This window comes from Erpetoichthys calabaricus, chromosome 17, assembly GCF_900747795.2.
Source record: "Erpetoichthys calabaricus chromosome 17, fErpCal1.3, whole genome shotgun sequence".
Taxonomy (NCBI): Eukaryota; Metazoa; Chordata; class Cladistia; order Polypteriformes; family Polypteridae; genus Erpetoichthys; species Erpetoichthys calabaricus.
Window position 1 is genome coordinate 89,006,554 of NC_041410.2, and position 23,284 is coordinate 89,029,837.

The 23,284-nt window shown below is 45.8% G+C and overlaps 1 protein-coding gene and 1 long non-coding RNA gene across 3 annotated transcripts in view; both read left to right on the forward strand.

The window, feature by feature from the left end:
• adamtsl3 (ADAMTS-like 3) overlaps positions 1-23,284 on the forward strand; it is a 537,604-nt gene that overhangs the window by 289,046 nt on the left and 225,274 nt on the right. For both annotated transcript variants that reach the window (XM_051920412.1, XM_051920411.1), the window contains exons 4-5: positions 4,155-4,282; positions 11,066-11,111. In XM_051920412.1, the coding sequence (XP_051776372.1) occupies positions 4,155-4,282; positions 11,066-11,111 (174 nt within the window). The remainder of the gene's footprint in view (positions 1-4,154; positions 4,283-11,065; positions 11,112-23,284) is intronic.
• On the forward strand, positions 15,887-16,487 carry LOC127526125 (uncharacterized). Its single transcript, XR_007933745.1, has 3 exons — positions 15,887-16,090; positions 16,229-16,297; positions 16,367-16,487. It is a non-coding gene; the product is annotated as an uncharacterized LOC127526125 (long non-coding RNA).

The following is a 23,284-nucleotide window of genomic DNA, read 5'->3' on the forward strand; positions in this document are numbered from 1 at the left end:
ATGAGCACATTTCTTGCTTTTCTTTATTTTTCACACAATGAGCTTTTTAAAATATTTTTTCAACTGTCTTAACCGGGGAGGAATGAATGGAATCTGATGACGCAACTCGGCTCGGATGGCGTGTTTCCTCCGCTCATGGTGAAGTGCTTCAGTTTGGAAGGCTCACAGAGGTCGGCTGTTTTAACTCTGATAAACGACGGTGTCCCGGGGTCTTGCTTTGCTAGTAGCGGTGGTTGTAAAATTCATTTTTTGAAAACTATGGGTATTCATGTACATTTCAAGATTTTTGAGCACAATTTGTAGCAAACATGCAATGTGGTGAGGAATTGCAGAAATGTGCAGCCGGGGCGTCTAATAAATATTTGAAAATATAGGGATGTGTTTCGTAAATGAGAAATGCAAAGGTAAGAAGTATTGACACGAGTTGATGATGATTTAGTATGGAAGCTTATTCCGGCCACTCATAAAAAAATAATTTTATTGTTTTGAAAAACAATTGTGTTATTCTGCAACAATTATTGCATTATTTCGGCAAAATATTGCCTGTTGCGGTCATTGTCATCTGACACGGTCCTGTTCTGGTCATTTTATTATTATTCAGGGGACATAATATAGTGAAAAGAACTGAGCAGACCTCATAGGGAAGTGTTGAGGAGCAGGGCCATCTTAACACATGGGCACGTTGGGCAGTTGCCTGGGGGGCCTCGTGCTAATCTATGTATGTTGCGACTTGCTGAGTGGTTGTGAAGGTACGGGGTCCCAGTGCACTGCTATAATGCCGTTAAGATGGCCCTGCTGAGGAGTAAATGTAATCCGCCTAGTTAAGTGTCACAGGTTATCCCAGCAGCATTGGGTGTAAGGCAAGGAGTCAAAATGGCGGACAGCACGGCTGTCCTCTGCAGGCCCCAATCACACGAATCACACTGGGGCTCTCAACCTTCACAATTGACTTTTGAGTTCTTTTTTTTTTTAGCCTGAGCTGTTTTTCTGCTTTTTTTGATCTGGATTCATATGTAACTGCATAGTTTTTGTAAATTTGATTTAAGGAAATATTAAGCTTTCTATTATTTTATTGGTATTTGGTACACTGTGTGAAATAAATAACCTCAACACACAAGAAAAGGTTTGGGGCGGCCACCTGTATATTTGAAGTCTGGCTGTAAAAAGGCAAAATAAGTTGCACAGACACGTACAGAGTGGAGTCCAAAACAGAACTGAAGTTATAGCAGAAGTAGTCTTGTATTTAAGGCAGGCAGGTGGAAATGATGCCATTGAGTCCCGGAACCGGAAGTGATGTTTTTTGGGACGGAACTGGAAGTGGCGTCCTCGGAGGGCCGGAAACAGAAACAATGTTCTGGGGGCTGGAACTGAAAGTGATGTTTTTGAGGACAGAACCAGAAGTGACGTCCTCGGGGGGCCGGAACCAGAATCAGTGTTCTTGGGGCTGGAACTGGAAGTGATGCTTTTGGGGACGGAACCGTAAGTGACGTCCTCGGGGGGCCGGAACCAGAAACAATTTTCTTGGGGCTGGAACTGGAAGTGATGTTTTTGGGGATGGAACCGGAAGTGACGTCCTCAGGAGGCCGGAAACAGAAACAATGTTCTTGGGGCTGGAACTGGAAGTGATGTTTTTGGGGACGGAACCGGAAGTGACGTCCTCAGGAGGCCGGAACCAGAATCAGTGATCTTGGGGCTGGAACTGGAAGTGATGTTTTTAGGGACGGAACCGGAAGTGACTTCCTCGGGGGGCCGGTACCAGAATCAATGTTCTTGGGGCTGGAACTGGAAGTGATGTTTTTAGGGATGGAACCGGAAGTGACGTCCTCGGGGGGCCGGAACCAGAAACAATTTTCTTGGGGCTGGAACTGGAAGTGATGTTTTTGGGGATGGAATCGGAAGTGACATCCTTGGGGGGCCGGAAACAGAATTAATGTTCTTGGGGCTGGAACTGGAAGTGATGGTTTTGGGGACGGAACCGGAAGTGACATCCTCAGGAGGCCGGGAACAGAAACAATGTTCTTGGGGCCGGAACTGGAAGTGATGTCATCAGGCCTGAATCAGGCAGAGTTTCCCATGTCCAGTCTGCAGAAATTAAAGAGGAAGTTTTAATGTAACCCGCCACCCTCTGGCCTGGCGTGGAATGACCTTCTTTTGGTCCATTTAGCTGCCTCCCATGCACACGCGCGTGACAGCTGTATTAACCTCCTTAGCGTTAGACACCCGAGCGTCACTCAGGCTGTAAAAACAGTGCTGATAGCATTAAGTATTGAGTGTCACTCGGGCAACTGTATAGACGTGTTAGATCTGAGGATTACTCGGGCTGTAAAAGTGCGTTAGTGCCTAGCGTTGCTCAGGAAATTTTGTAGAAGTGTCTTGTGTAAGTGGAAGGCACGAGTGTTACCTGGGCAACAGCGCACGCCTAGTCTCATGATGGCGTTTCGTAAAAAATGTTTTTCAGCAAGCGCTTGCCAGTGATACGAGCAGTGATGACGAGGTGAATCTGTCTTCAGGCAGTGACATCAAAACAGAGAGTGAAATTGAAAGCTTTTCTGTCAATGCCTTTGTCAGGCATTCTGACAAAGACTACATATTAATAATACAAAAGGGGAAAGTAAAGTAATATGCCACTCTACCAAGACAAAACAAGGTGGCATGCCAAGAAGAAAACAAGGCTGAGAACCCCTGGCCCAGCTGTGTCACGTGAAATGACATACGTATTGACATACGTACATAGTGAAGCATTTGCTTTGATCAACAGGTCTGCTGTTATATAAAATCACACAGTGTGACTGCTGTTAGCAATAACTGAGATCTAAGATCATGCTCCTCTTCATCACGTTGGGTTTATATTAACAAGGGTCCCTGACCAGATGGTACAACATTTTAGGGGACCTTGACTTAAAGTTTGGGAATACCTGATCTAAGTCAAGTCAAGTCAAGTTGGGGAGCATGCACTGGTACAGTGTGTTGCCGCACCCACCACGCGATGAAACAGCTCGGGATCCCAGTTGGCAACCCCCCAGGCAGACACGCAGTCCAGTCCCACCCTCTGGAAATGACCCTCTGTCTGCCACAGCCAGGTATTACGTGGGCAACCTCTTGGCCTGGTCCAGCTGCTCGGTTCCTCAACAATTTGGATCTTACGAGCAGGATCACCATCGGGGAAACGCGCCACATGGCCGCAGTGCCGTAACTGACGCTCCCTCACAATGCAGGTCATGTGCTTCATTCGGGACTCCATGAGCAACACAAAGTCCAACCAATGGTACCCAAGGATTTTCCAGAGAGACACAGTACCAAAGGAGTCCAGTCTTCATCTCAGGTCACTGGATAGCATCCATGTCTCATAACCATCAGGAAGCACCAGGACTCTAAAGACTTTGACCTTCGTTCTTTTGCATAGATATCGGGAGCACCACACACCCCTTTCCAGTGACCTCAAGACCCCCCATGCTCTCCCAATCCGTCTACTGACTTCATAGGATGTGTCACCAGAGACATGAATGTCACTGCCGAGGTCAGTAATAATGGCTGAGGAAGATGAACTTTATGATGGTTGCTTTTGATTTCAAACTCTCCCAGATGGTACAAAGAAGTAGAGCTGTTTATAGCGTTCTGCTAGCATTCAGTCAAAGGGCAGATGATGGGGGGGGGACGGGGTGCCCAGTGAAACTCTTTGATGCACTGGTATGGTAAGAAAAGGGTGCCAGTACTCTCAGTAGACCCCACTGTGACCCCAGAATTTGGAGTAGCCATCCAACAGCACTGGTCAGAAGGTGATAGCCAACCACGGAAGGGACACAGTCGTGCCGAGTCCATTTTACGTAGCCAGTCGGCAGCACTGGCTCTTCTGTTCTGCATTCTTTGTCTGCTGAACATCTCCTTTCATCACTGATTGCTACTTGTCTGGGTCCCATCCATTTGTGCAGATGTTGTCCCATGTTCTACAGTCAATTATGTAAAAACACCCACCCCCTGTTTTGTGGTACCACCATATTGTTTTAACACTGCCCTGTGGCCCTGGGAATCGTAGTTTTGCGCCACTATGTAAAATACAAAGATGGTTTGACCAGAAAAGTCCATTTGACTTGATATTAACTTCAGCATGCCCTCATTCAACTCTTACAGTTTTTCTTAACTTCTGTCACTTGCAGACGTCCCGCACCACACGCTCCGATGAAGATAAAGACCTGGGCTGGGATGCCTGGGGTCCATGGAGTGACTGTTCGCGCACCTGTGGAGGCGGAGCATCCTACTCACTGCGGAGATGTCTGAATGGAAGGTGAGTTCTACCAGACAAGGTGAGCAAAGGACCAATGGCACAAAAGACGTCACCGATGCCCAGAGGGGGTTACTTCTCTCTTTTTAATCTTCACATCTTAGTGGCTGTGGCTTGTGAGCAGCCCAACGATGTAAAGACGAAATAAACGATAAAAAAAAATGTGGTTCAAACCTCCTCGGAGACAATAAAGCTGTAGAATTACACTAACGGAATGGTAGCTTTAAATCTGCGCATTAAAGCTTTAACAGCTGCATTCCTTTAAAACAATTAAAGTAATAAACATTGACGTTTTAACGATGGATGTCGTTATAATTAAAACATGGATGCAGTCTGTGAGTGTAACGACATCAAAGGCGGGGGAAAGAATTGTGTTTCCCTCAAAAGAGCGGATCTCATTGTGTGATGATATCACAAAGTTCAAGTCTGCCAAGCTGGAACGCTGCTCGTATATTTGACCTGGCAATGCTCTTTTATTATACCATGTTACTTATGGGATTCTGTTTCACTTGCAGTATTTTAAACAGTTTTATGGGAAGTGCTTTATGGTAGATTTTCACTACTCATAATGCTATAAAGTTTAGAATTATCTGAATTGCTTTGCCGGTTGCTGTTGGATTATGGAATGCAAAGCTGCTGCGATTAAACACTTGGCGCTTCTAATAATTATTATTGTTACTTGGGCTCTGACCCTCCGTGGCCTTATGTTGAGACAATGCATGAATGAATCATTTTTTTAAACCACTTACCACCGAGTTCAGGGCTGAGGGGAGGAGTGCCCATGCCAGCAGCTTTGGGCACAAGGTGTCAACCAACCATAGAAGGGACACAATCATGTTGAGTCAATTTTGAGTAGCCAGCCAGTAGCAATGGGCACAAGCTGACAACCAACCAACCATGGAAGGGACACAACCATGCTGGGTCAGTTTTGAGTAGCCATCCAGGAGCACTGGTCAGAAAGTGATAGCCAACCATGGGAGGGACACAGTCACGTTGAGTCAATTTTGAGTAGCCAGCCAGCCAGCAGCATTGGGCACGATGTGACAACCAACCATAGAAGGGACACAATTGTGTCAGGTCAGTTTTGAGTAGCCAGCCAAGCAGCATCAGGCACAAGGTGACAACCAACCAACCAACCAACCAACCAACCAACCAACCAACCAACCAACCAGCCAACCAACCAACCAGCCATGGAAAAGCCACAATCATGTTGAGTCAATTTTGAGTAGCCAGCCAGACAGTAGCAATGGGCACAAGGTGACATCCAATCAACCATGGAAGGGACACAATCTTATTGGGTCAATTTTGAGTATCCAGCCAGCAACATTGGGCACAAGGTGACAACCAACCAACCATGGAAGGGACACGGTCTTGTTGGGTCAGTTTTGAGTAGCCATCCAACAGCACTGGCCAGAAGGGTAACAGTCAACCATAGGAGGGACACAGTCGTGTTGAGTCAATTTTGAGTAGCCAGCCAGCCAGCAGCAACAGGCACAATGTGACATCCAACCAACCATAGAAGGGACACAATTGTGTTAAGTCAATTTTGAGTACCCAGCCAAGCAGCATCAGGCACAAGGTGACAACCAACCAACCAACCATGGAAAAGCCACAATCATGTTGAGTCAATTTTGAGTAGCCAGACAGCCAGTAGCAATGGGCACAAGGTGACAACCAACCAACCATGGAAGGGACACAATCATGCTGGGTCAGTTTTGAGTAGCCATCCAGGAGCACTGGTCAGAAGGTGATAGCCAACCATGGGAGGGACACAGTCATGTTGAGTCAATTTTGAGTAGCCAGCCAGCCAGCAGCATTGGGCACGATGTGACAACCAACCATAGAAGGGACACAATTGTGTCAGGTCAGTTTTGAGTAACCAGCCAAGCAGCATCAGGCACAAGGTGACAACCAACCAACCAACCAGCCATGGAAAAGCCACAATCATGTTGAGTCAATTTTGAGTAGCCAGCCAGACAGTAGCAATGGGCACAAGGTGACATCCAATCAACCATGGAAGGGACACAATCTTATTGGGTCAATTTTGAGTATCCAGCCAGCAGCATTGGGCACAAGGTGACAACCAACCAACCATGGAAGGGACACGGTCTTGTTGGGTCAGTTTTGAGTAGCCATCCAACAGCACTGGCCAGAAGGGTAACAGTCAACCATAGGAGGGACACAGTCCTGTTGAGTCAATTTTGAGTAGCCAGCCAGCCAGCAGCAACAGGCACAATGTGACAACCAACCAACCAACCATGGAAGAGCCACAATTGTGTTGAGTCGATTTTGAGTAGCTAGCCAGCTACACTGGACACATGGTAACAATTAAACATGGAAGGGACACAGTCATGCTGGGTCAATATTGAGTAGCCAGCCAGCAGCACTGTGCACAGGGTGACAGCCAACCATAGAAGGGACACAACTGAGTTTGGTCAGTTTGGAGTAGTCAGTCACATACTGTAGCTCTTTAGGGTGTGGGAGTAAAACCAGGGCACCTAGAGTACTGCCAGCAAACCAAACATTGGCAGATTAAACACAGAGAACCAGGAGGTGAATCAAAATCAACATCAGAAATATGATTGAAACCAAAAGGGCATAAAACGAGTTACTAGAAAATCAAAATGTTAATTGGAAATCAAAGTAGTTAAGGGACACTAAAGCATTCAAAACAAAAATGACAATAAGACACATCCAAAAAGGACCAGGAAAGGTGAATGTTCTGTCCTTGTTTATCCATTTCTGCCACTTGTATTCTTTCACTCATGGCCCATGTGACCATAGGAGAAACAGGTTGACTGGTAAACCAAGAGTGTTGACTCTGGCTACATCACCATGGACCTGTACAGCACCTGCAAAACAGCTGGGGCCAGCCCAGTCTGCGTGATGATCTCACGAGGAGGAGGAGTGCAGTAGAAACAGACCCTCCTGTCACCCCCAGACCAGTCTGCCATTCCAAGAATGCTCTTCATGGTTCAGAATCATCAATGTGCACTTTATAGCTCCTTACATACTATAGGCTGTATTATACTGTTCCCCTTCATTGTCCAAGAAGCTTCTTTGGAAGGCTGAATGAAGGGCATCATCCTTGAAAATTAAATGCTTGCTACACCTACATCCACATTCAGTAGTTCACAAATATTCTGTAGCAAGACATCTTTACTTTCTGCAAGACAAGCCCTTTGAGGCCATCAGGAAGCAGACATATTGCAAAAATTTATAATTACAAATGGATATGGCCGCCCTGGTGTTTATGCAGCAGAACTCACACATGATGAGACATAATTGAAAAATGGCAGTGTGGACAGCCAGGCTCACTAGGCCAAATGCAAGACTGTCATTACAAATAGCGAGAAGGGAATCATCAATTACTACAGTGACATGGCAGCTGTGGGTGACAGAGATGAATAAATAGCAGCCGGGCAGAAATGCTTGGCCTCAACTGAAGGATTCACCCTGCATATGAACTTTAAGAGTCCTCACTCTGTTAGATCACCAGCTTTAAAGGAATACGCCACCCAAAAATGATAATGTGTTCAAATGTTACTTAGCCCGTGTGCTTCAGAGTAATGGCCAACAAAAACATTTTAATCCCGTGATTTTTTCAGATGTCCTGTGGAGGGTTGGCACCCTGCCTGGGACTGGTTCCTGCTTTGTGCCCTGTGTTGGCTGGGATTGGTTCCAGCAGACCCCCGTGACCCTGTCGTTAGGATATAGCAGGTTGGAAAATGGATGGATGGATGGATGGATTTTTTCAGAAATGAGATTCAACGGACACAGTAGGTGACCAACACAGGACAACGTCAAACAATCTCAAAATCTCACTTGTGTCACATGATCCACATGCCAAGGCATCTGTTCATTGGCTTGCATTGTTTAAATAAACTACTTAGCTCTTGTGATCAAGGAAGGAACGCACACACACACATCTATCTATCCTATACAATCTAAGTTTGAATCTTGTCTACTCTATCTATCTATCTATCTATCTATCTATCTATCTATCTATCTATCTATCTATCTATCTATCTATCTATCTATCTATCTATCTATCTATCTATCTATCTATCTATCTATCTATCTATCTATCTATCTATCTATCTATCTATCTATCTATCTATCTATCTATCTATCTATCTGAAAACTTATCAATTAACAGCCACTTGGCTGACTGTCAGACCCCTCTGGCTTTTCCATGTTAATTCCATGAAAATTCCAGCTTTAATTTGAAACTGAGTTTTACTGTCACATTTCTGACTGCACGTTTTCATTTTAATATACTGCACTTATGTAATAAACTAGATATGTCCATTCTCTTTCAAAAAATGCACACAGTCACCCATAATTCTTTTATAAATGGGGGTCTTTGTCTTGTTTTTCATCTCTTGTGGCCTTGTTCCTTGTCGTCTGACTGCTAATATGCAGAATGAAGAAGAAAGGAGGTTCTGGTTATGAAATGGCTTTGCATTCTTTTTTCTTACAGTATCATGCTGTCCAATTTGTGATGCCGATTTGCTAAATGAAGCGTGAATTGCTGAAAGGCGGCTTATGAATTGCTCCAGGGTAGTAAGAAAGCCCCTCTTTTATCTCTGTGATGCATTTGTCTCGGAATCTGCCCGGACTGAGTCCTTTGGATTGTCACCGATTATAATCAGAAGTGCCTCTTAAGTTCTTTGACACGATTTGCTCAGCTCATATTTTTTACTGCCTGGTGTTTTACTTCACTCTGATGTTTTATTTTTTTGCTGCCATCTTTGTTACATTTCAGGTTAAACCAAGAATTGAAAGAGGATTTTTAAATTTTGCATATACTCAAGGACAGTGGTTCCCAGCCTTTGTAGAGTCACAACCCAATTTTTCACATGCCAGTGTTCCCACGACCCACCCCTCTGTGAATTTAGCATGATTGTCAGAGTGAAAGGAGTGGGGTGATGCCACTCAGTGAATCAAGTGCGTCCATCAAAGTGGGGGGATTGGAATTGGGGTGGTCCCACTTGGGCACCTGATCATCAGAGTGTTAGATGAATCAAACATGATCACCAATGCTCTTCTTCATTGATGAATCAAGCCATCAGAGTGGGAGTTGGGGAGGTTGTCCAGGTTGTCAATCGCGATCCACCTGCGATGCTGCGGCTATAAACTGAGTGCAATTGTGGGATAAGTGGGGAGGGGTGGGGTTTCATTCAGAGTTGGCTGCGGCCCACCTACAATGCTGCGACGGCCCTCATCTGGGAAGTGCTGCTCTAGGATTCGAATGCAAACCTGCAAACCAAAGTAACAAGAGTTAGAAATGTGTGTCTTCCATTAAATACCTGAAGATGTTGTGATCTGAAGTTCTAAACATGGTAAATGGAGGTGGGGCCTCCAGAAAGGGCTCACCTCAAATTAACTTGACCCCCAAACAACTACCTGTGGGCTTCGGGCCTAGCTGTCATGAACTAGAAATCCCAAGTACTAAAGAGTTCCAAAGCACATAGTCCCATACACTTCCAGTAATGGCCACTAGAGGGGGAAAACCACTGTCAAACCCCGGCTAGAAATAAGGGTGAGCACTGAATCTTTAAAAAATTAAACATTTACCGTATATAATCACGTTTAAGTCGGGTCTTGAAGCCCAAAAAATTGATCAGAAAATCAGACCCCGACATATACGGCTGTTTAAAATGCGACTCATCATTTTTTTTATTTTTACATCTTCTTCTTTCCTCCTCCAATCTCGTACCAGTTTCTCAGGTGCATCGAATTTTGTTGCAGCAGCACAGTTACCAATTTCTTTCACCACTTCAACGACTTTTAATTTAAAACCAGCTTCATATTTTCTTCTGATCGAACGCTCCATCACAGTTAAGGGATGCTCTTACAATAAAGGTGTGAGATACAAAAAACACAAAACAGTGCAAACGTCGCTTCGGAAAAGTTTGGGTGGTCACATAGGTAAAATACATAGAAAAAAAAGGCCGTGCGCTCCGTGGTTGCTCTCTCAGGTGAGCATTAGCATATCGTAATCTATTGGACCAATAGCGTGAGTTTTCCACATTTGACTTATACAACGATATTATAAAATACCAGAAATTATAGGATAAAATCAAGTCCCGGCTTACCCGCGGGAGAACTTATCCACGAGTATATATGGTAGTCTTCTCAAAAAGGATTCCAGTGAAGCTCCATGGAACCCAGAGGTCAAAATAGACATGCCTGTCACAAAGTCAATCCAAATCGAACAAAGTCTCGATACAGAATCTGAAATAGTAAGAAGGTCAAAATTCCAAACATTTAAAAAACGCACGAGAAAACACTCCGAGTCGAGAGCGTATTCACAATGAATCCCAAGGAACTGTGGAAGACCCTCTGGATTTATAAGGTACAGGGCAGTTCCTGGTTGTGATTGGCAGGTTTCCCTGCCTCTTGGGGAACCACCCCACAAGAGCACATGGAAACATAACAAAGGGCAGCTTGTACACGACGATAAATCCAAAAACAAAGAAGGACTCACTTAATCAAGAGAAAAAGAAGCAAAAATGAACAGAAGAGACATAACAGATGAATTTAGAGGGCTGATGGCATTTTGGGGAAATTAAGTGGATAGGACTGGCGAGTTGCGTTAGGCTGAATGGCCTGTCTGTGTCAATATTTTTCAAATATTCTAAGGCCGTGCTTGCTTTTTCACTTATATGTCTCTCTTTTTCATATACTGACTTGATGTTTTTATCTATGCAGCTTTCTTTTTTGTTGATTTAAATCTTCACACCTTATCTGTAATTTTTTTCTTTTTGTTTTAATCTCCAGAAACTGTGAAGGAAGAAACATAAAGTACAAGACGTGCAGCAACATGGTAAGTTTGCGTGACTTTGCATTTCCATCTATTGAAATTCTGCCCTCAAGGCCAAACCGATTTCTTCAGTCACAACACTCTCTGACAGTTCATTTTATGACAGATTTGAACGCTGAATATTTTGGCAGAACGCGATCGTAGGGAGACACGTCCGTTTTGTCTGGACAGAGCCCAAGCTGATCTTATTGGGATTTTTTTTTTTTTTTCCATGAGTTTTAAGTCATTCTGGTGTGGACTGTAGGGGGCGCCCCAGAGCTGCAACCACTAGACATAATGTGGCTGAATGTAATTTCTAGGGTAAAGTAAAATAATATTGTAACACTGTAAAAGTCAGTCCCACATGATATAACTGAAAGAATAAGAACCTCTGGCTCCTTCTGCTACAACCTCTGTGAGCCTCATCCACCTCTGATTGTGACCCTGAGGGCTTCCTCTTTCATTCTGGACCCGGGAGTACTTGCTGGTGCTATGAACTTGCCTAAATGAATCACTTCCAGACCTCCCCATAATATGAGTGTCACTTGATACATATAGTGAAAAAGCAAGTTAAACACTGTTTTTTAGTAAAAATCACTTCATACGTCTGCGGAAAACAACGAGACACTTCCAGCTGAAATTTGGCCCGACCTAGTTGGCAGAGTGACACTTGCCAGCCGTGATGTTCCCATATGAATTGTAATGCTATCTCATAGAAATTTACCCAACAAGTGTCAGGGGTAATTTGTGACAGACGGGTATCAGCAAGAGTGAAAGGGAAGGTCTATATACATCAGACTTCCAATATAACTCGGAGTCCTGCCACGTGCAAAAGTTTGCTGACGACACTGCTATCGTGGGCTGCATCAGGAGTGGGCAGAAGAAGGAGTATAGGAACCTCATCAAGGACTTTGTTAAATGGTGCGACTTAAACCACCTACAACTGAACACCAGCAAAACCAAGGAAGTGGTGGTGGATTTTAGGAGACCCAGGCCCCTCATGGACCCCGTGATCATCAGAGGTGACTGTGTGCAGAGGGTGCAGACCTATAAATACCTGGGAGTGCAGCTGGACGATAAATTAGACTGGACTGCCAATACTGATGCGCTGTGCAAGAAAGGACAGAGCCGCCTGTACTTCCTTAGAAGACTGGCATCCTTCAACATCTGCAGTAAGATGCTGCAGATGTTCTATCAGATGGTTGTGGCGAGTGCCCTCTTCTACGCAGTGGTGTGCTGGGGAGGCAGCATTAAGAAGAAGGATGCCTCACGCCTGGAAAAACTGGTGAGGAAGGCAGGCTCTATTGTTGGCATAGAGCTGGATGGTTTGACATCCGTAGCAGAGCAACGGGCGCTCAGCAGGCTCCTATCAATTATGGAGAATCCACTACATCCATTAACTCTTTGAGGGCTAAATATTTTTTCCAAAAAACTCAGTTTTCCATAAAGCACACATAGCAATGGTGTCACACATAAATCAACATAAAACGTCTGATACTATGTGCTGTGGCTGCTGTTGGCGTATGTTCGGCATCTCTGGCAGCAGTGGCTGCGTGGGGGCACCTCGATGGTCAGCAGGAATGCACGGTGGGCCGGCTGCCTGGCTGTCTTCACACAGCAGGTGGGTGGTGGTGGGGGTTGCGGTGTGACGCAATCTGGTTTGTACCTCTTGACATCATAAGTGGTGGTCCTACCAGGCAAACGCTTCTGTCGGCGCATCAACTACACAAAGTGTTCAGCGCAATGATCAGCTGGGAACCGATCAGATGATGCTGGTACCTCACTTTTGTTTATGATATCCATCTCCAGATCACTTGCATCAAACTCGGAGTCCGACAAGTCAGAGTCCTACTCAACGAAATTACGTAAAAGGTCCACGGAGTATTTTGCTTTGCACATTCGCTTTGGTCTCTCGCCAGTTGTCGGTGCCATTTTAGAGGTTGTTTGCTCTTCGCTACTCACACACGTGTAGGGAATCGAGGTTAAATCAACAAACATATGTAACTTTCCTTTTAGCAAAGAGAGTCAAACTAAAACGTAAGAGTAAGGTTTACAGCTGATTACCATCCTCTACTCCTGAATTTTGACAAAAGTCGACATCAGCCCTGAAAGAGTTAAACAGTGTCATCTCCAGACAGAGGAGCAGTTTCAGCGACAGACTGACAGACTGAGAAGATCATTCCTCCCCCAAACTATGCGACTCTTCAATTCCACCAGAGGGGGTAAACGTTGAACATTATTCAAGTTATTGTCTGTTTTTTACCTGCATTTTTTATTACTCTTTAATTTAATATTTTTTGCTGCTGGAGTATGTGAATTTCCCCCTGGGATTAATAAAGTATCTATCTATCTATCTATCTATCTATCTATCTATCTATCTATCTATCTATCTATCTATCTATCTATCTATCTATCTATCTATCTATCTATCTATCTATCTATCTATCTATCTACAGGACGGTAGTGAAACCAGCTATGTTACATGGGCTGGAGGTGGTGGCACTGACCAGAAAGCAGGAGACAGAGCTGGAGGTGGCAGAGTTAAAGATTTTAAGATTTGCCCTGGGGGTGACGAGGATGGACAGGATTAGAAATGAGGACATTAGAGGGTCAGCTTTGGTTGGACGGGTGGTGAGATTGCGATGGTTTGGACATGTGCAGAGGAGAGATGCTGGGTATAATGAGAGAAGTGTGCTAAGGACAGAGCTGTCAGGTAAGAGGAGAAGAGGAAGGCCTAAGAGAAGGTTTATGGATATGGTGAGAGAGGACATGTAGGCGATGGGGGTAACAGAACAAGATGACGAGGACAGAATGATATGGAAAAAGATGATCTACTGTGGCAACCCCTAATGGGACCGGCTGAAAAAAAAAGAATCGAACAACCCTCGTAGATATATATCCAGTCTTCATAGTACCCCAGAGACCCCAACAGGGTTGCCCTTCCTCATGACGAGTCCCAGGCATCCCTGCGTGCGTCCAAACTGGAACAGCACTGCCACCTCTTGCACCGGGGGACGAACTGCTTATAAAATCCCTTTGTTCCTCGTCCATCCATTATTAGTTCCTCCCGACTGGGTTAGAAATCGGTGATCCTCCCGACCAGGTTGTGCCTCCTGTCTTGTTGTCCTTCCATTACGGCCTCCTGGCTGGAGTCGGGACGCCACCCCATCTGCTCCGACACTTCCATTAGTTTGAGACTTTTATTATCTAAATATGCCAACCTTGTTTCATTTCACTGTTTGCACAGAGGTGGAGTTTAGGAACACAAAGATTCCTTCTATTCAGTCATTCCTAAATTCCTCTTTCCTTCTTGCTGCTGAGCAGCCTTGTGAATGACTATCTTGGTATGTTACTTCCTCTGTGATGGATTAGGGTGACCCCCTGCTCACCCCTCACATCAGCTGGGAATGACCTTCCCCTCTCTCTCAATATGTTTTTGCCCTCCTGCCCATCATTCCCTTCCATATCCGACTAGTGCTGTAACAAAATAAGGATTTACAGTACTTAGGACGATCATGCATCACATTGAGCAGCACGGCTCTGCGATTTAAATTAAGCCAGCCGTTTCCATGCTGAATCACCTATGCGACGCTCCACAGCTGCTTTCCTGTGGTCAGAGGGCACAGCTACACTTTCAAGAAAGAAAAAATGAATCAATAAAATACTTGAATTCCCGTAAGGCTGTGGATAGTCGGGAACAAGCAGGGGGTGAAAAATCGTAAATATTACGCCAGAGAAAACAACAGGACTGGTGAATAAATCTTGTTTTATGCATCCATAGATTGCAGTGTTGAGGTTTTATAGATCTTTTTATCAACAAATACAATCCGTATACTCCGGAAGATTATTCGTGCCCAAATTAAATGTAATGCAACGTGTAAACCTCGTAGTAACGCGAGAGGGCCCTTTGATTTTGGTTCGGTTTTATCACGGCATAAACATATCAACCAAACAGGCGATTGCTTTTCACGACGGCATGCAATTTTCTGGTCATATGATTCCAATTTGAATAGCATTTGAATTAATGTCCATAGATGGCGTGTCATAACTACGCATGGAAAAGGCACTATAAAATAAAAATGCATTATTGTTATTATTATTATTATTATTAACCACTAGCTGTGTAAGCCCGTGCTGTAAAAAGTCCAGTCTCCAAGAAAACATGGATTCTGGCCCTTCAATCAATCAATCACATCGGTTATGCATTAGCAGCTAGGTGAGGTTCTGTTTTCTCTGCGATTTCGTTTTGCTGATGTGTTCGCTTTCATTGTCGATCAGTGGCTAAGCGAGATTCCCTCTTGTTGATGGTTTCGTTTTGACGATGTGTTCGCCTCACTTGTGTATTAGCAACTAAGCGAGGTTCTCTTTTCTCAGTGGTTTTGTTTTTTTCGGACATGTTCGCCTCCATTGTCCAGCAGCGGCTAAGCGAGATTCTCTCTCGTCAGAAATTTTTAGTTTTACTGATGTGCTCACCTCGCTTGTGTATTAGCGGCTAAGCGAGTTTCTCTCTTTTCTCGGTGGTTTTGTTTTGCCGATGTGCTCGGCTCCATTGTCTATCAGCGACAGAGTGAGCTTCTCTTTCCTCGGAGGTTTCGTTTTGCCAATGTGCTCGCCTCACTTGTGTATTAGCAGCTAAGCGAGTTTCTCTCTCCTTGGAGGTTTTGTTTTGCCGATGTGCTCGCCTCCATTATCTATCAGTGGCTAAGTCAGTTTCCCTCTCCTTGGAGCTTTCATTTTGCGGACGTGTTTGCCTCCATTGTCCATCAGCAGCTCAGCAAGTTTCTCTCTGATTGGAGGTTTCGTTTTGCCGATGTGCTCGCCTCGCTTGTGTATTAGCGGCTAAGCGAGTTTCTCTCTCCTCTGAGGTTTTGTTTTGCCGATGTTCTCGCCTCACTTGTCTATCAGCGACAGAGTGAGCTTCTCTTTCCTTGGAGGTTTCGTTTTGCCAATGTGCTCGCCTCACTTGTGTATTAGCAGCTAAGCGAGTTTCTCTCTCCTTGGAGGTTTTGTTTTGCCGATGTGCTTGCCTCCATTATCTATCAGTGGCTAAGTCAGTTTCCCTCTCCTTGGAGCTTTCATTTTGCGGACGTGTTTGCCTCCATTGTCCATCAGCAGCTCAGCAAGTTTCTCTCTGATTGGAGGTTTCGTTTTGCCGATGTGCTCGCCTCGCTTGTGTATTAGCGGCTAAGCGAGTTTCTCTCTCCTCTGAGGTTTTGTTTTGCCGATGTTCTCGCCTCACTTGTCTATCAGCGACAGAGTGAGCTTCTCTTTCCTCGGAGGTTTCGTTTTGCCGATGTGCTCGCCTCACTTGTGTATTAGCGGCTAAGCGAGTTTCTCTCTCCTTGGAGGTTTTGTTTTGCCGATGTGCTCACCTCCATTATCTATCAGTGGCTAAGTTAGTTTCTCAATCCTTGGAGATTTCATTTTGCGGACGTGTTTGCCTCTGTTGTCCATCAGCAGCTAAGCGAGTTTCTCTTGCGTCAGAAATTTTTTGTTTTGCTGATGTGCTCGCCTCACTTGTGTATTAGCGGCTAACCGAGTTTCTCTCTCATTGGAGGCTTTGTTTTGCCGATGTTCTCGCCTCCATTGTCTATCAGCGACAGAGTGAGCTTCTCTTTCCTCGGAGGTTTCGTTTTGCCGATGTGGTCGCTTCACTTGTGTATTAGCGGCTAAGCGAGTTTCTCTCTCCTTGGAGGTTTCGTTTTGCGGACGTGTTTGCCTCCATTGTCCATCAGCGGCTAAGCGAGTTTCTCTTGCGTCAGAAATTTTTTGTTTTGCCGATGTGCTCGCCTCGCTTGTGTATTAGCGGCTAACTGAGTTTCTCTCTCATTGAAGGTTTTGTTTTGCCGATGTTCTCGCCTCACTTGTCTATCAGCGACAGAGTGAGCTTCTCTTTCCTCGGAGGTTTCGTTTTGCCGATGTGCTCGCCTCGCTTGTGTATTAGCGGCTAACCGAGTTTCTCTCTCATTGGAGGTTTTGTTTTGCCGATGTTCTCGCCTCCATTGTCTATCAGCGACAGAGTGAGCTTCTCTTTCCTAGGAGGTTTCGTTTTGCTGATGTGCTCACCTCCGTTGTCTATCAGTGGCTAAGTGAGTTTCTCTCTCCTTGGAGGTTTCGTTTTGCGGACGTGTTTGCCTCCGTTGTCCATCAGCGGCTAAGCGAGTTTCTTTTGCGTCAGAAATTTTTTGTTTTGCCGATGTGCTCGCCTCGCTTGTGTATTAGCGGCTAACCGAGTTTCTCTCTTTTCTCGGCAGTTTCACTTTGGCGACAGAGTTGCTTTCTTTGAGCTTCATGCTGTAGCCTCGCACTTCCGGGCCGGACAGACAGACACACACACACACACACACTTCCATGCATAGATGTTTATATATAAGAAAAGCAAAGCAGACGTGTTGCTTAACGGCTGATCCGTGTGTATTGCATTTCGATTCAACACTACGCTTTAATGCCGCCAACCCTAAATGTAATCCAACGACCAATCAGCATCCAAAGGTGGTGCTAGGGGGGGTTCCTGTCACGACAGTGTCGTACTTGGAAGTCAGCTGGACATGGGGCACTCTGGCGAGTCATTTTTAGAGACTTAAGAGATTAAAGCATTTTGGGACACCTTTGAAGGCTAAACCCCCATCTATTATAACATCGCAAAAAGGAAAAACAACGCAATTCGAGTTGTTCTGACTTATTCAATCAGACAGGTTGCCCAAGCTGGTGGTTCTTCCAATTAGGATAGATTCTGGGATGAAGAGGCGGGTCCAGGTGGTCAGATCCCGGAAGTGATGTCACAAGTGGAAAGGTGTCAGTCTTCCCTTCTGCAGAGAGGGGAGAAGAAGAGCGATCGCCACTAGACAGCGCCACCTCCTGTCTCGGTGGACTACTGCAATCACTTAAGCCCATAAGTTGTTTCCCAAGTGCAGGGTGTTGGAGGATAGGAGCGTCTGCTAAAAATCCACCGTCATTTCTGTTGTTTTAAAGGAATTCAAATTAAGATTGTGGAGGGTGCGGCAACTGGCCAGCTGATCCCTTCTCGATCCCGTCTGCGATCAGGCCAATCAGGGTGGCATCATCAGCAAACTTCATGAGTCTCTGGAGCACAGAGAGAAAAGGAGAGGGGCCAGAACACAGCTCTGAGGGGACCACCCATCTTCACTGCCTGACGTCCTGTCCATTAGAAAATCAGAGATCCCGAGACTTGTGGCGGAGTCCACTTTCACACTGAGAAGGGTGCAGTGGAGAAGCTCTGGTATGATGGTATTAAATGCAGAACTGAGATCGTTGGAGAGTCATGGCATGATGTAGTGGAGTGTAGTGCATGTTCACAGGACCCTCAATTAACTTGTTGGCACAGTACGCAAATGGTATCCCTCAGGGACATTTTAAAGCTTCAAGGTTGATCTCTGATGGCTCGTAAAAGCCTTAAGAGAAATTCTCATTTGTGTTCCATTTAAGAATCAACTTTGTCACAGATACTCCTCGTAAAATTCCTTCGGCGAAATTGCTTGAGACAAAAAGGAGCCAGGAGATACAACTCGGGGAAAAGAAGTCAAACTCGAGAATTTGGGTTGAAAAGCCGGTTACATTTTGTGAGACCTCTTGTCTGGTCTCGTTTTCATCTTGTTCAGGGTTAGGGTTAGGGTATTTTTTTGTATTTTCTATCTACAGTAATCCCTCGCTACTTCGCGGTTCACTTTTCGCGGATTCACGACTTCGCGGATTTTATATATAAGCATATCTAAATACATAACGCGGATTTTTTGCTGCTTCACGGTTTTCTGCCGACAATGGGTCTTTTTACTTGCTTCCTCAGTTGGTTTGCCCAGTAGATTTAATACAAGAGATGCTATTGGCGGATGGCTGAAAAGCTACCCAATCAGAGCACGCAGTTAAGTTCCTGTGTGCTGCTGATTGGCTCAGCGACGGAGTGTTGCATTAACCAGGAAGTCTCATCTCACTCATTCATCATTAACGTGCTAATGCTTCAGGGGCCGTGTCCAAGCACCAACAGAAGATGCAAATGATTGCAGAAAAGGTAAAAGTTTTGGATATGCTGAAGGAAGGGAACAGCTACACCGCTGCAGGACATCGATTCTTTTTATTTAAAAAGGAGGAAAAGCATATAAGATGTACGGCCGCAGTGTCCTTTAACCAGGGTGCAAAACGAGTTGCAAGTGGACGTGATAAGGCAGTAGTCTGGATGGAGTCTGCTTTAGGAATCTTTGCAACAAGGTCAACGACGTCATGACCGCCTACAAGCTGCTGCGTGTACTTCGCTATACAGTAAGTGTAAACTTATCTACCGATTTCATATTGCTTAGCAGTTGTCCCTGTTTTTAATAGAGTAAATGGTGGGTTGTAAACAATACAGGGAGGGTTTAAAAACGTCCAAATACACGTTAAATAATTAAATAAATATGGTGTCCCTACTTCGCGGAAATTCAGTTATCGCGGTCGGCCTTGGAACCTATCTCCCGCGATAAGTGAGGGATTACTGTATTATTGGACTGATGCCCTTATCCAAGATGACGTACAGCTTTCAAGATTACAGTTGGTTACATTTCTTTTGTTTTTCCAGTTCGTGAAGCTTGAGTCAGTGTCTTACACCCTTAAGACGAGGCTGAGTCCCAGTACTTTAGCAAAACCATTAGAAACCGGAACACCAAGGTTATTTATTGTAGCGGGCTCAACCATTCTACTATACACAGACACAGCAAACAAGCATGCCCGGGGTCGGGTCAATGGCCAAGTTTAATATTCCCTGCACCACCCATCGGGTAACCGGCGCTTTGCACGTGGCAGCGGTCAGCTTGTAGTTGTTTCTGTGGTGCTGCGAATCTGCGCTTGCCCCGGTGACGGACAAGCAACCCTAAACAGACGCTGCAGTCACTCTTCTGCATGTCGTCCCATTGAAGAGGGTCTCAAAAGAGGCAATTGCGTTTCTGTGTGTCATCCCGTTGGGGAGGGTCTCAAAGAGATCAGAAGCCTCACAAGTGAAGAACAGGCAGATGAAGTGACTTTCTTGTGGTCACACCATGGTGTCAGTAGTGGGATTTGAAGCACTATGGACGCCGGTGGGGTGGGCTGTCCAGCTCCCCAAACACCCAACACAAGCAGGCTCTGACACAGGTATGAAAGACAAAGAGTCTTTTATTGTGGGAAACTCTTCCCTAAGCATTTCCCACCACAGCTACAAGTACAAGTATGCACCAGCACGATACAGCACAACTCTTTTTTCTTCCTTCTCTCTCGCTCATTGGTCCTCCAGTTGTCTTCACAAGCTTCATCCTCCTTCCTCTCGACTCTGGCTCATCCTTCTGAGGCGGGCAGCTCCTTTCGTCTTCCACCGCACACGTGGTCTGAATGCACTTCTGGATGAGACGGAAACCCCATGAAATAGGGCTCCCCAGTCCCCTTCAACACCCCTTGGTGGCGTCCACTGAACCCAACAGGACTGAATTAAAGAACCCTCCTGTGCGACTCCGAGGCACTGCTACAAACCAGGTTGGGGGCTGCTATCTAGTGCCCCCGAGGGAAGATAATGCCCTGTGCATGCTCTCTCTCTTCCTCGGTCCTTCCATCTCATGGACGTCCTGGTTGGGTATGGCTGCCGGCAGTCCCTTACACCACACAACCTCAGGGTTTGGGGTTCAAATTGTGAAAAAAAGAATCAAAGAAACTAGCTGGAAAATCTGAGGCCATTGTGTGACTTTGTTGAAACTCATGAGGAGACCCTTGTGAGGATACCGAGGGTATTTTAATTTTTTTTGGTCTCCTTATTGTCTATCAGAAACCAAAATAGATATTAAGGAGATCTCTTTAATTGATTTTTCATTCCTATGGGCTGGAGGGTGCTAGAAGAGCAGCAACTATCAACAGATGTATGGGCCGCAGTGTTAAGCCCCATAAGAAGTAAGACCTGATCATCACACTGTGCCAGCAGTTTCAGAGACCTAATTTCTAACAACAATCACGGCTTTGTTTGGCTTTATCAGGACCTTGGCTTTCCAAATGAATCTTGTCCGGTAATTCCACAGAAAAAACAAAAGGGTGTGAGGAGGAATGTCGACAGAAATGATCTGGAGCGCTGCCGAGCCGTTTAACCACAGACCACAGAGGAAGCTTTTGCAAATGGCAGTGGGCCTCCTTTTTGACCTTCTGCGAAGTGGATCATCTCTGGAGGTTTGACCCACTCCGTGTCTGGTTTATATCGGAGGGGGACTGAAACGCTTCCTGCAGATTAAAAAGAGGAGGGTCTCGTCATATTCAGGTAGTGCCTAATGCGCCATCTTTTTTTCTTATATTTGGAACGGTGGCAGAAGTCGTGTCTCTCTCTGGGTATCCTGAAATGTCATTATGAGGAGCAGCTCAGGGCACCAGATGGTAAAACGACCTGAAAGGGATGATGAGAACAGAAATGACATCTACGCTCTGTAAATGATTTTCAGCGTTCTTCATCATGTCAGTATAAGTGGGGAAAAACTGATTCCCAACCTGTTGTGGGCATCACTGTTAACCTGAAAGAAACGCGTTCTCCTGTTACTGAAGTCCACTTTTCTGGATTCTATCCAGGCTTATGGAAATTAGATCTAGCATCACATTTGTAACATGTCAGGCAGAACGTTAACTTCTTGTAGTCATTGAAGAAATGAATGAAAAAGACGCTCATCTTTTTATTTTTAATTGCGCTCTTTCATCAGATGTGGAATGTTGGTCGTTTATTATGCACTGTAACCACCAGGAGGCGCCACTGAGCACTGAGCCAAAGCACCTCTCCAGTAATCACCCGTGCAAAGATCAGCCACATTACAAACAAATTAATCAAATTCTTCTTCTTTCCATCCTCCAAATGAGTGTTGCCCGCTGCCTCCCAACTCTGAGTTATCTGATGTGAGGCAGCAGGCTCCTTTTTAAGCCGGACCCGGGAATGCTTCCGGCACCACACTGTGTCTTCCTGGAAGCACTTCTGGGCCATAAAGAAAGTAGGGAGGTCCTCCCTGCGACAGGTCCTTATATTGTTACCCAGGGACACCAATAGGGCTGAACTTCCGGACTCCAGCTCCCAAGAACCCCTGCAGGCGTCCTGGCTGGGCACCCAGGATCCCCTGATAGATTTACACTTCCGGACTCCAACTCCCAAGAATCCCTATGAGTGTCTTGACTGGGCACCCAAGGCCCGCAATAGGGCCGAACTTCAGCACTCCAACTCCCAAGCACCCCTGCAAGTTTCCTGGCTGGGCACCCAGGGACCACTAATAGGGTTTATTTTCTGGACTCCAACTCCCAAGCACCCCTGCAGGTGTCCTGGCTGGGCACCCAGGGTCCCCTGATAGATTTAAACTTTCGGACTCCAACTCCCAAGAATCCCTGTGAGTGTCTTGACTGGGCACCTAAGGCCCACGATAGGGCCGAACTTCTGCACTCCAACTCCCAAGCACCCCTGCAGGTGTCCTGGCTGGGCACCCAGGGTCCCCTGATAGATTTATACTTCCGGACTCCAACTCCCAAGAATCCCTGTGAGTGTCTTGACTGGGCACCTAAGGCCCGCGATAGGGCCGAACTTCTGCACTCCAACTCCCAAGCACCCCTGCAATTGTCCTGGCTGGGCGCCCAGGGACCACTGATAGGGTTACATTTCTGGACTCCAACTCCCAAGAATCCCTGTGAGTGTCTTGACTGGGCACCCAAGGCCCGCAATAGGGCCGAACTTCAGCACTCCAACTCCCAAGCACCCCTGCAAGTTTCCTGGCTGGGCACCCAGGGACCACTAATAGGGTTTATTTTCTGGACTCCAACTCCCAAGCACCCCTGCAGGTGTCCTGGCTGGGCACCCAGGGACCCGAATAGGGATGAACTTCTGGACTCCAATTCCCAAGAACCCATGTGGGTGTCCTGAGTGGCTGCCATATGAAGACTGCTGCCGTCAGGCGTTTAGGGGCTGGAACAACTCCTGACTCTTGGCTTCCGCTGGCCCATCCACTGTATTATATCGGCTGGGCACAAAGTTATTTTTCCATCTTGCTGGCCAATCCGTCTGATTTTCCACTCTGGCATCCCATCTGGGTAAGAAACCACCCTCCTTCCTGGCCGGGATGCCCATTTCTCCTACAGTATATTGGTAGCATCTTAATTACACTATCCCACAAAGATGGCACAACATGGATGACTGCAATCATGCCTGTCTGCACCAAATCCCCTACGTCTGT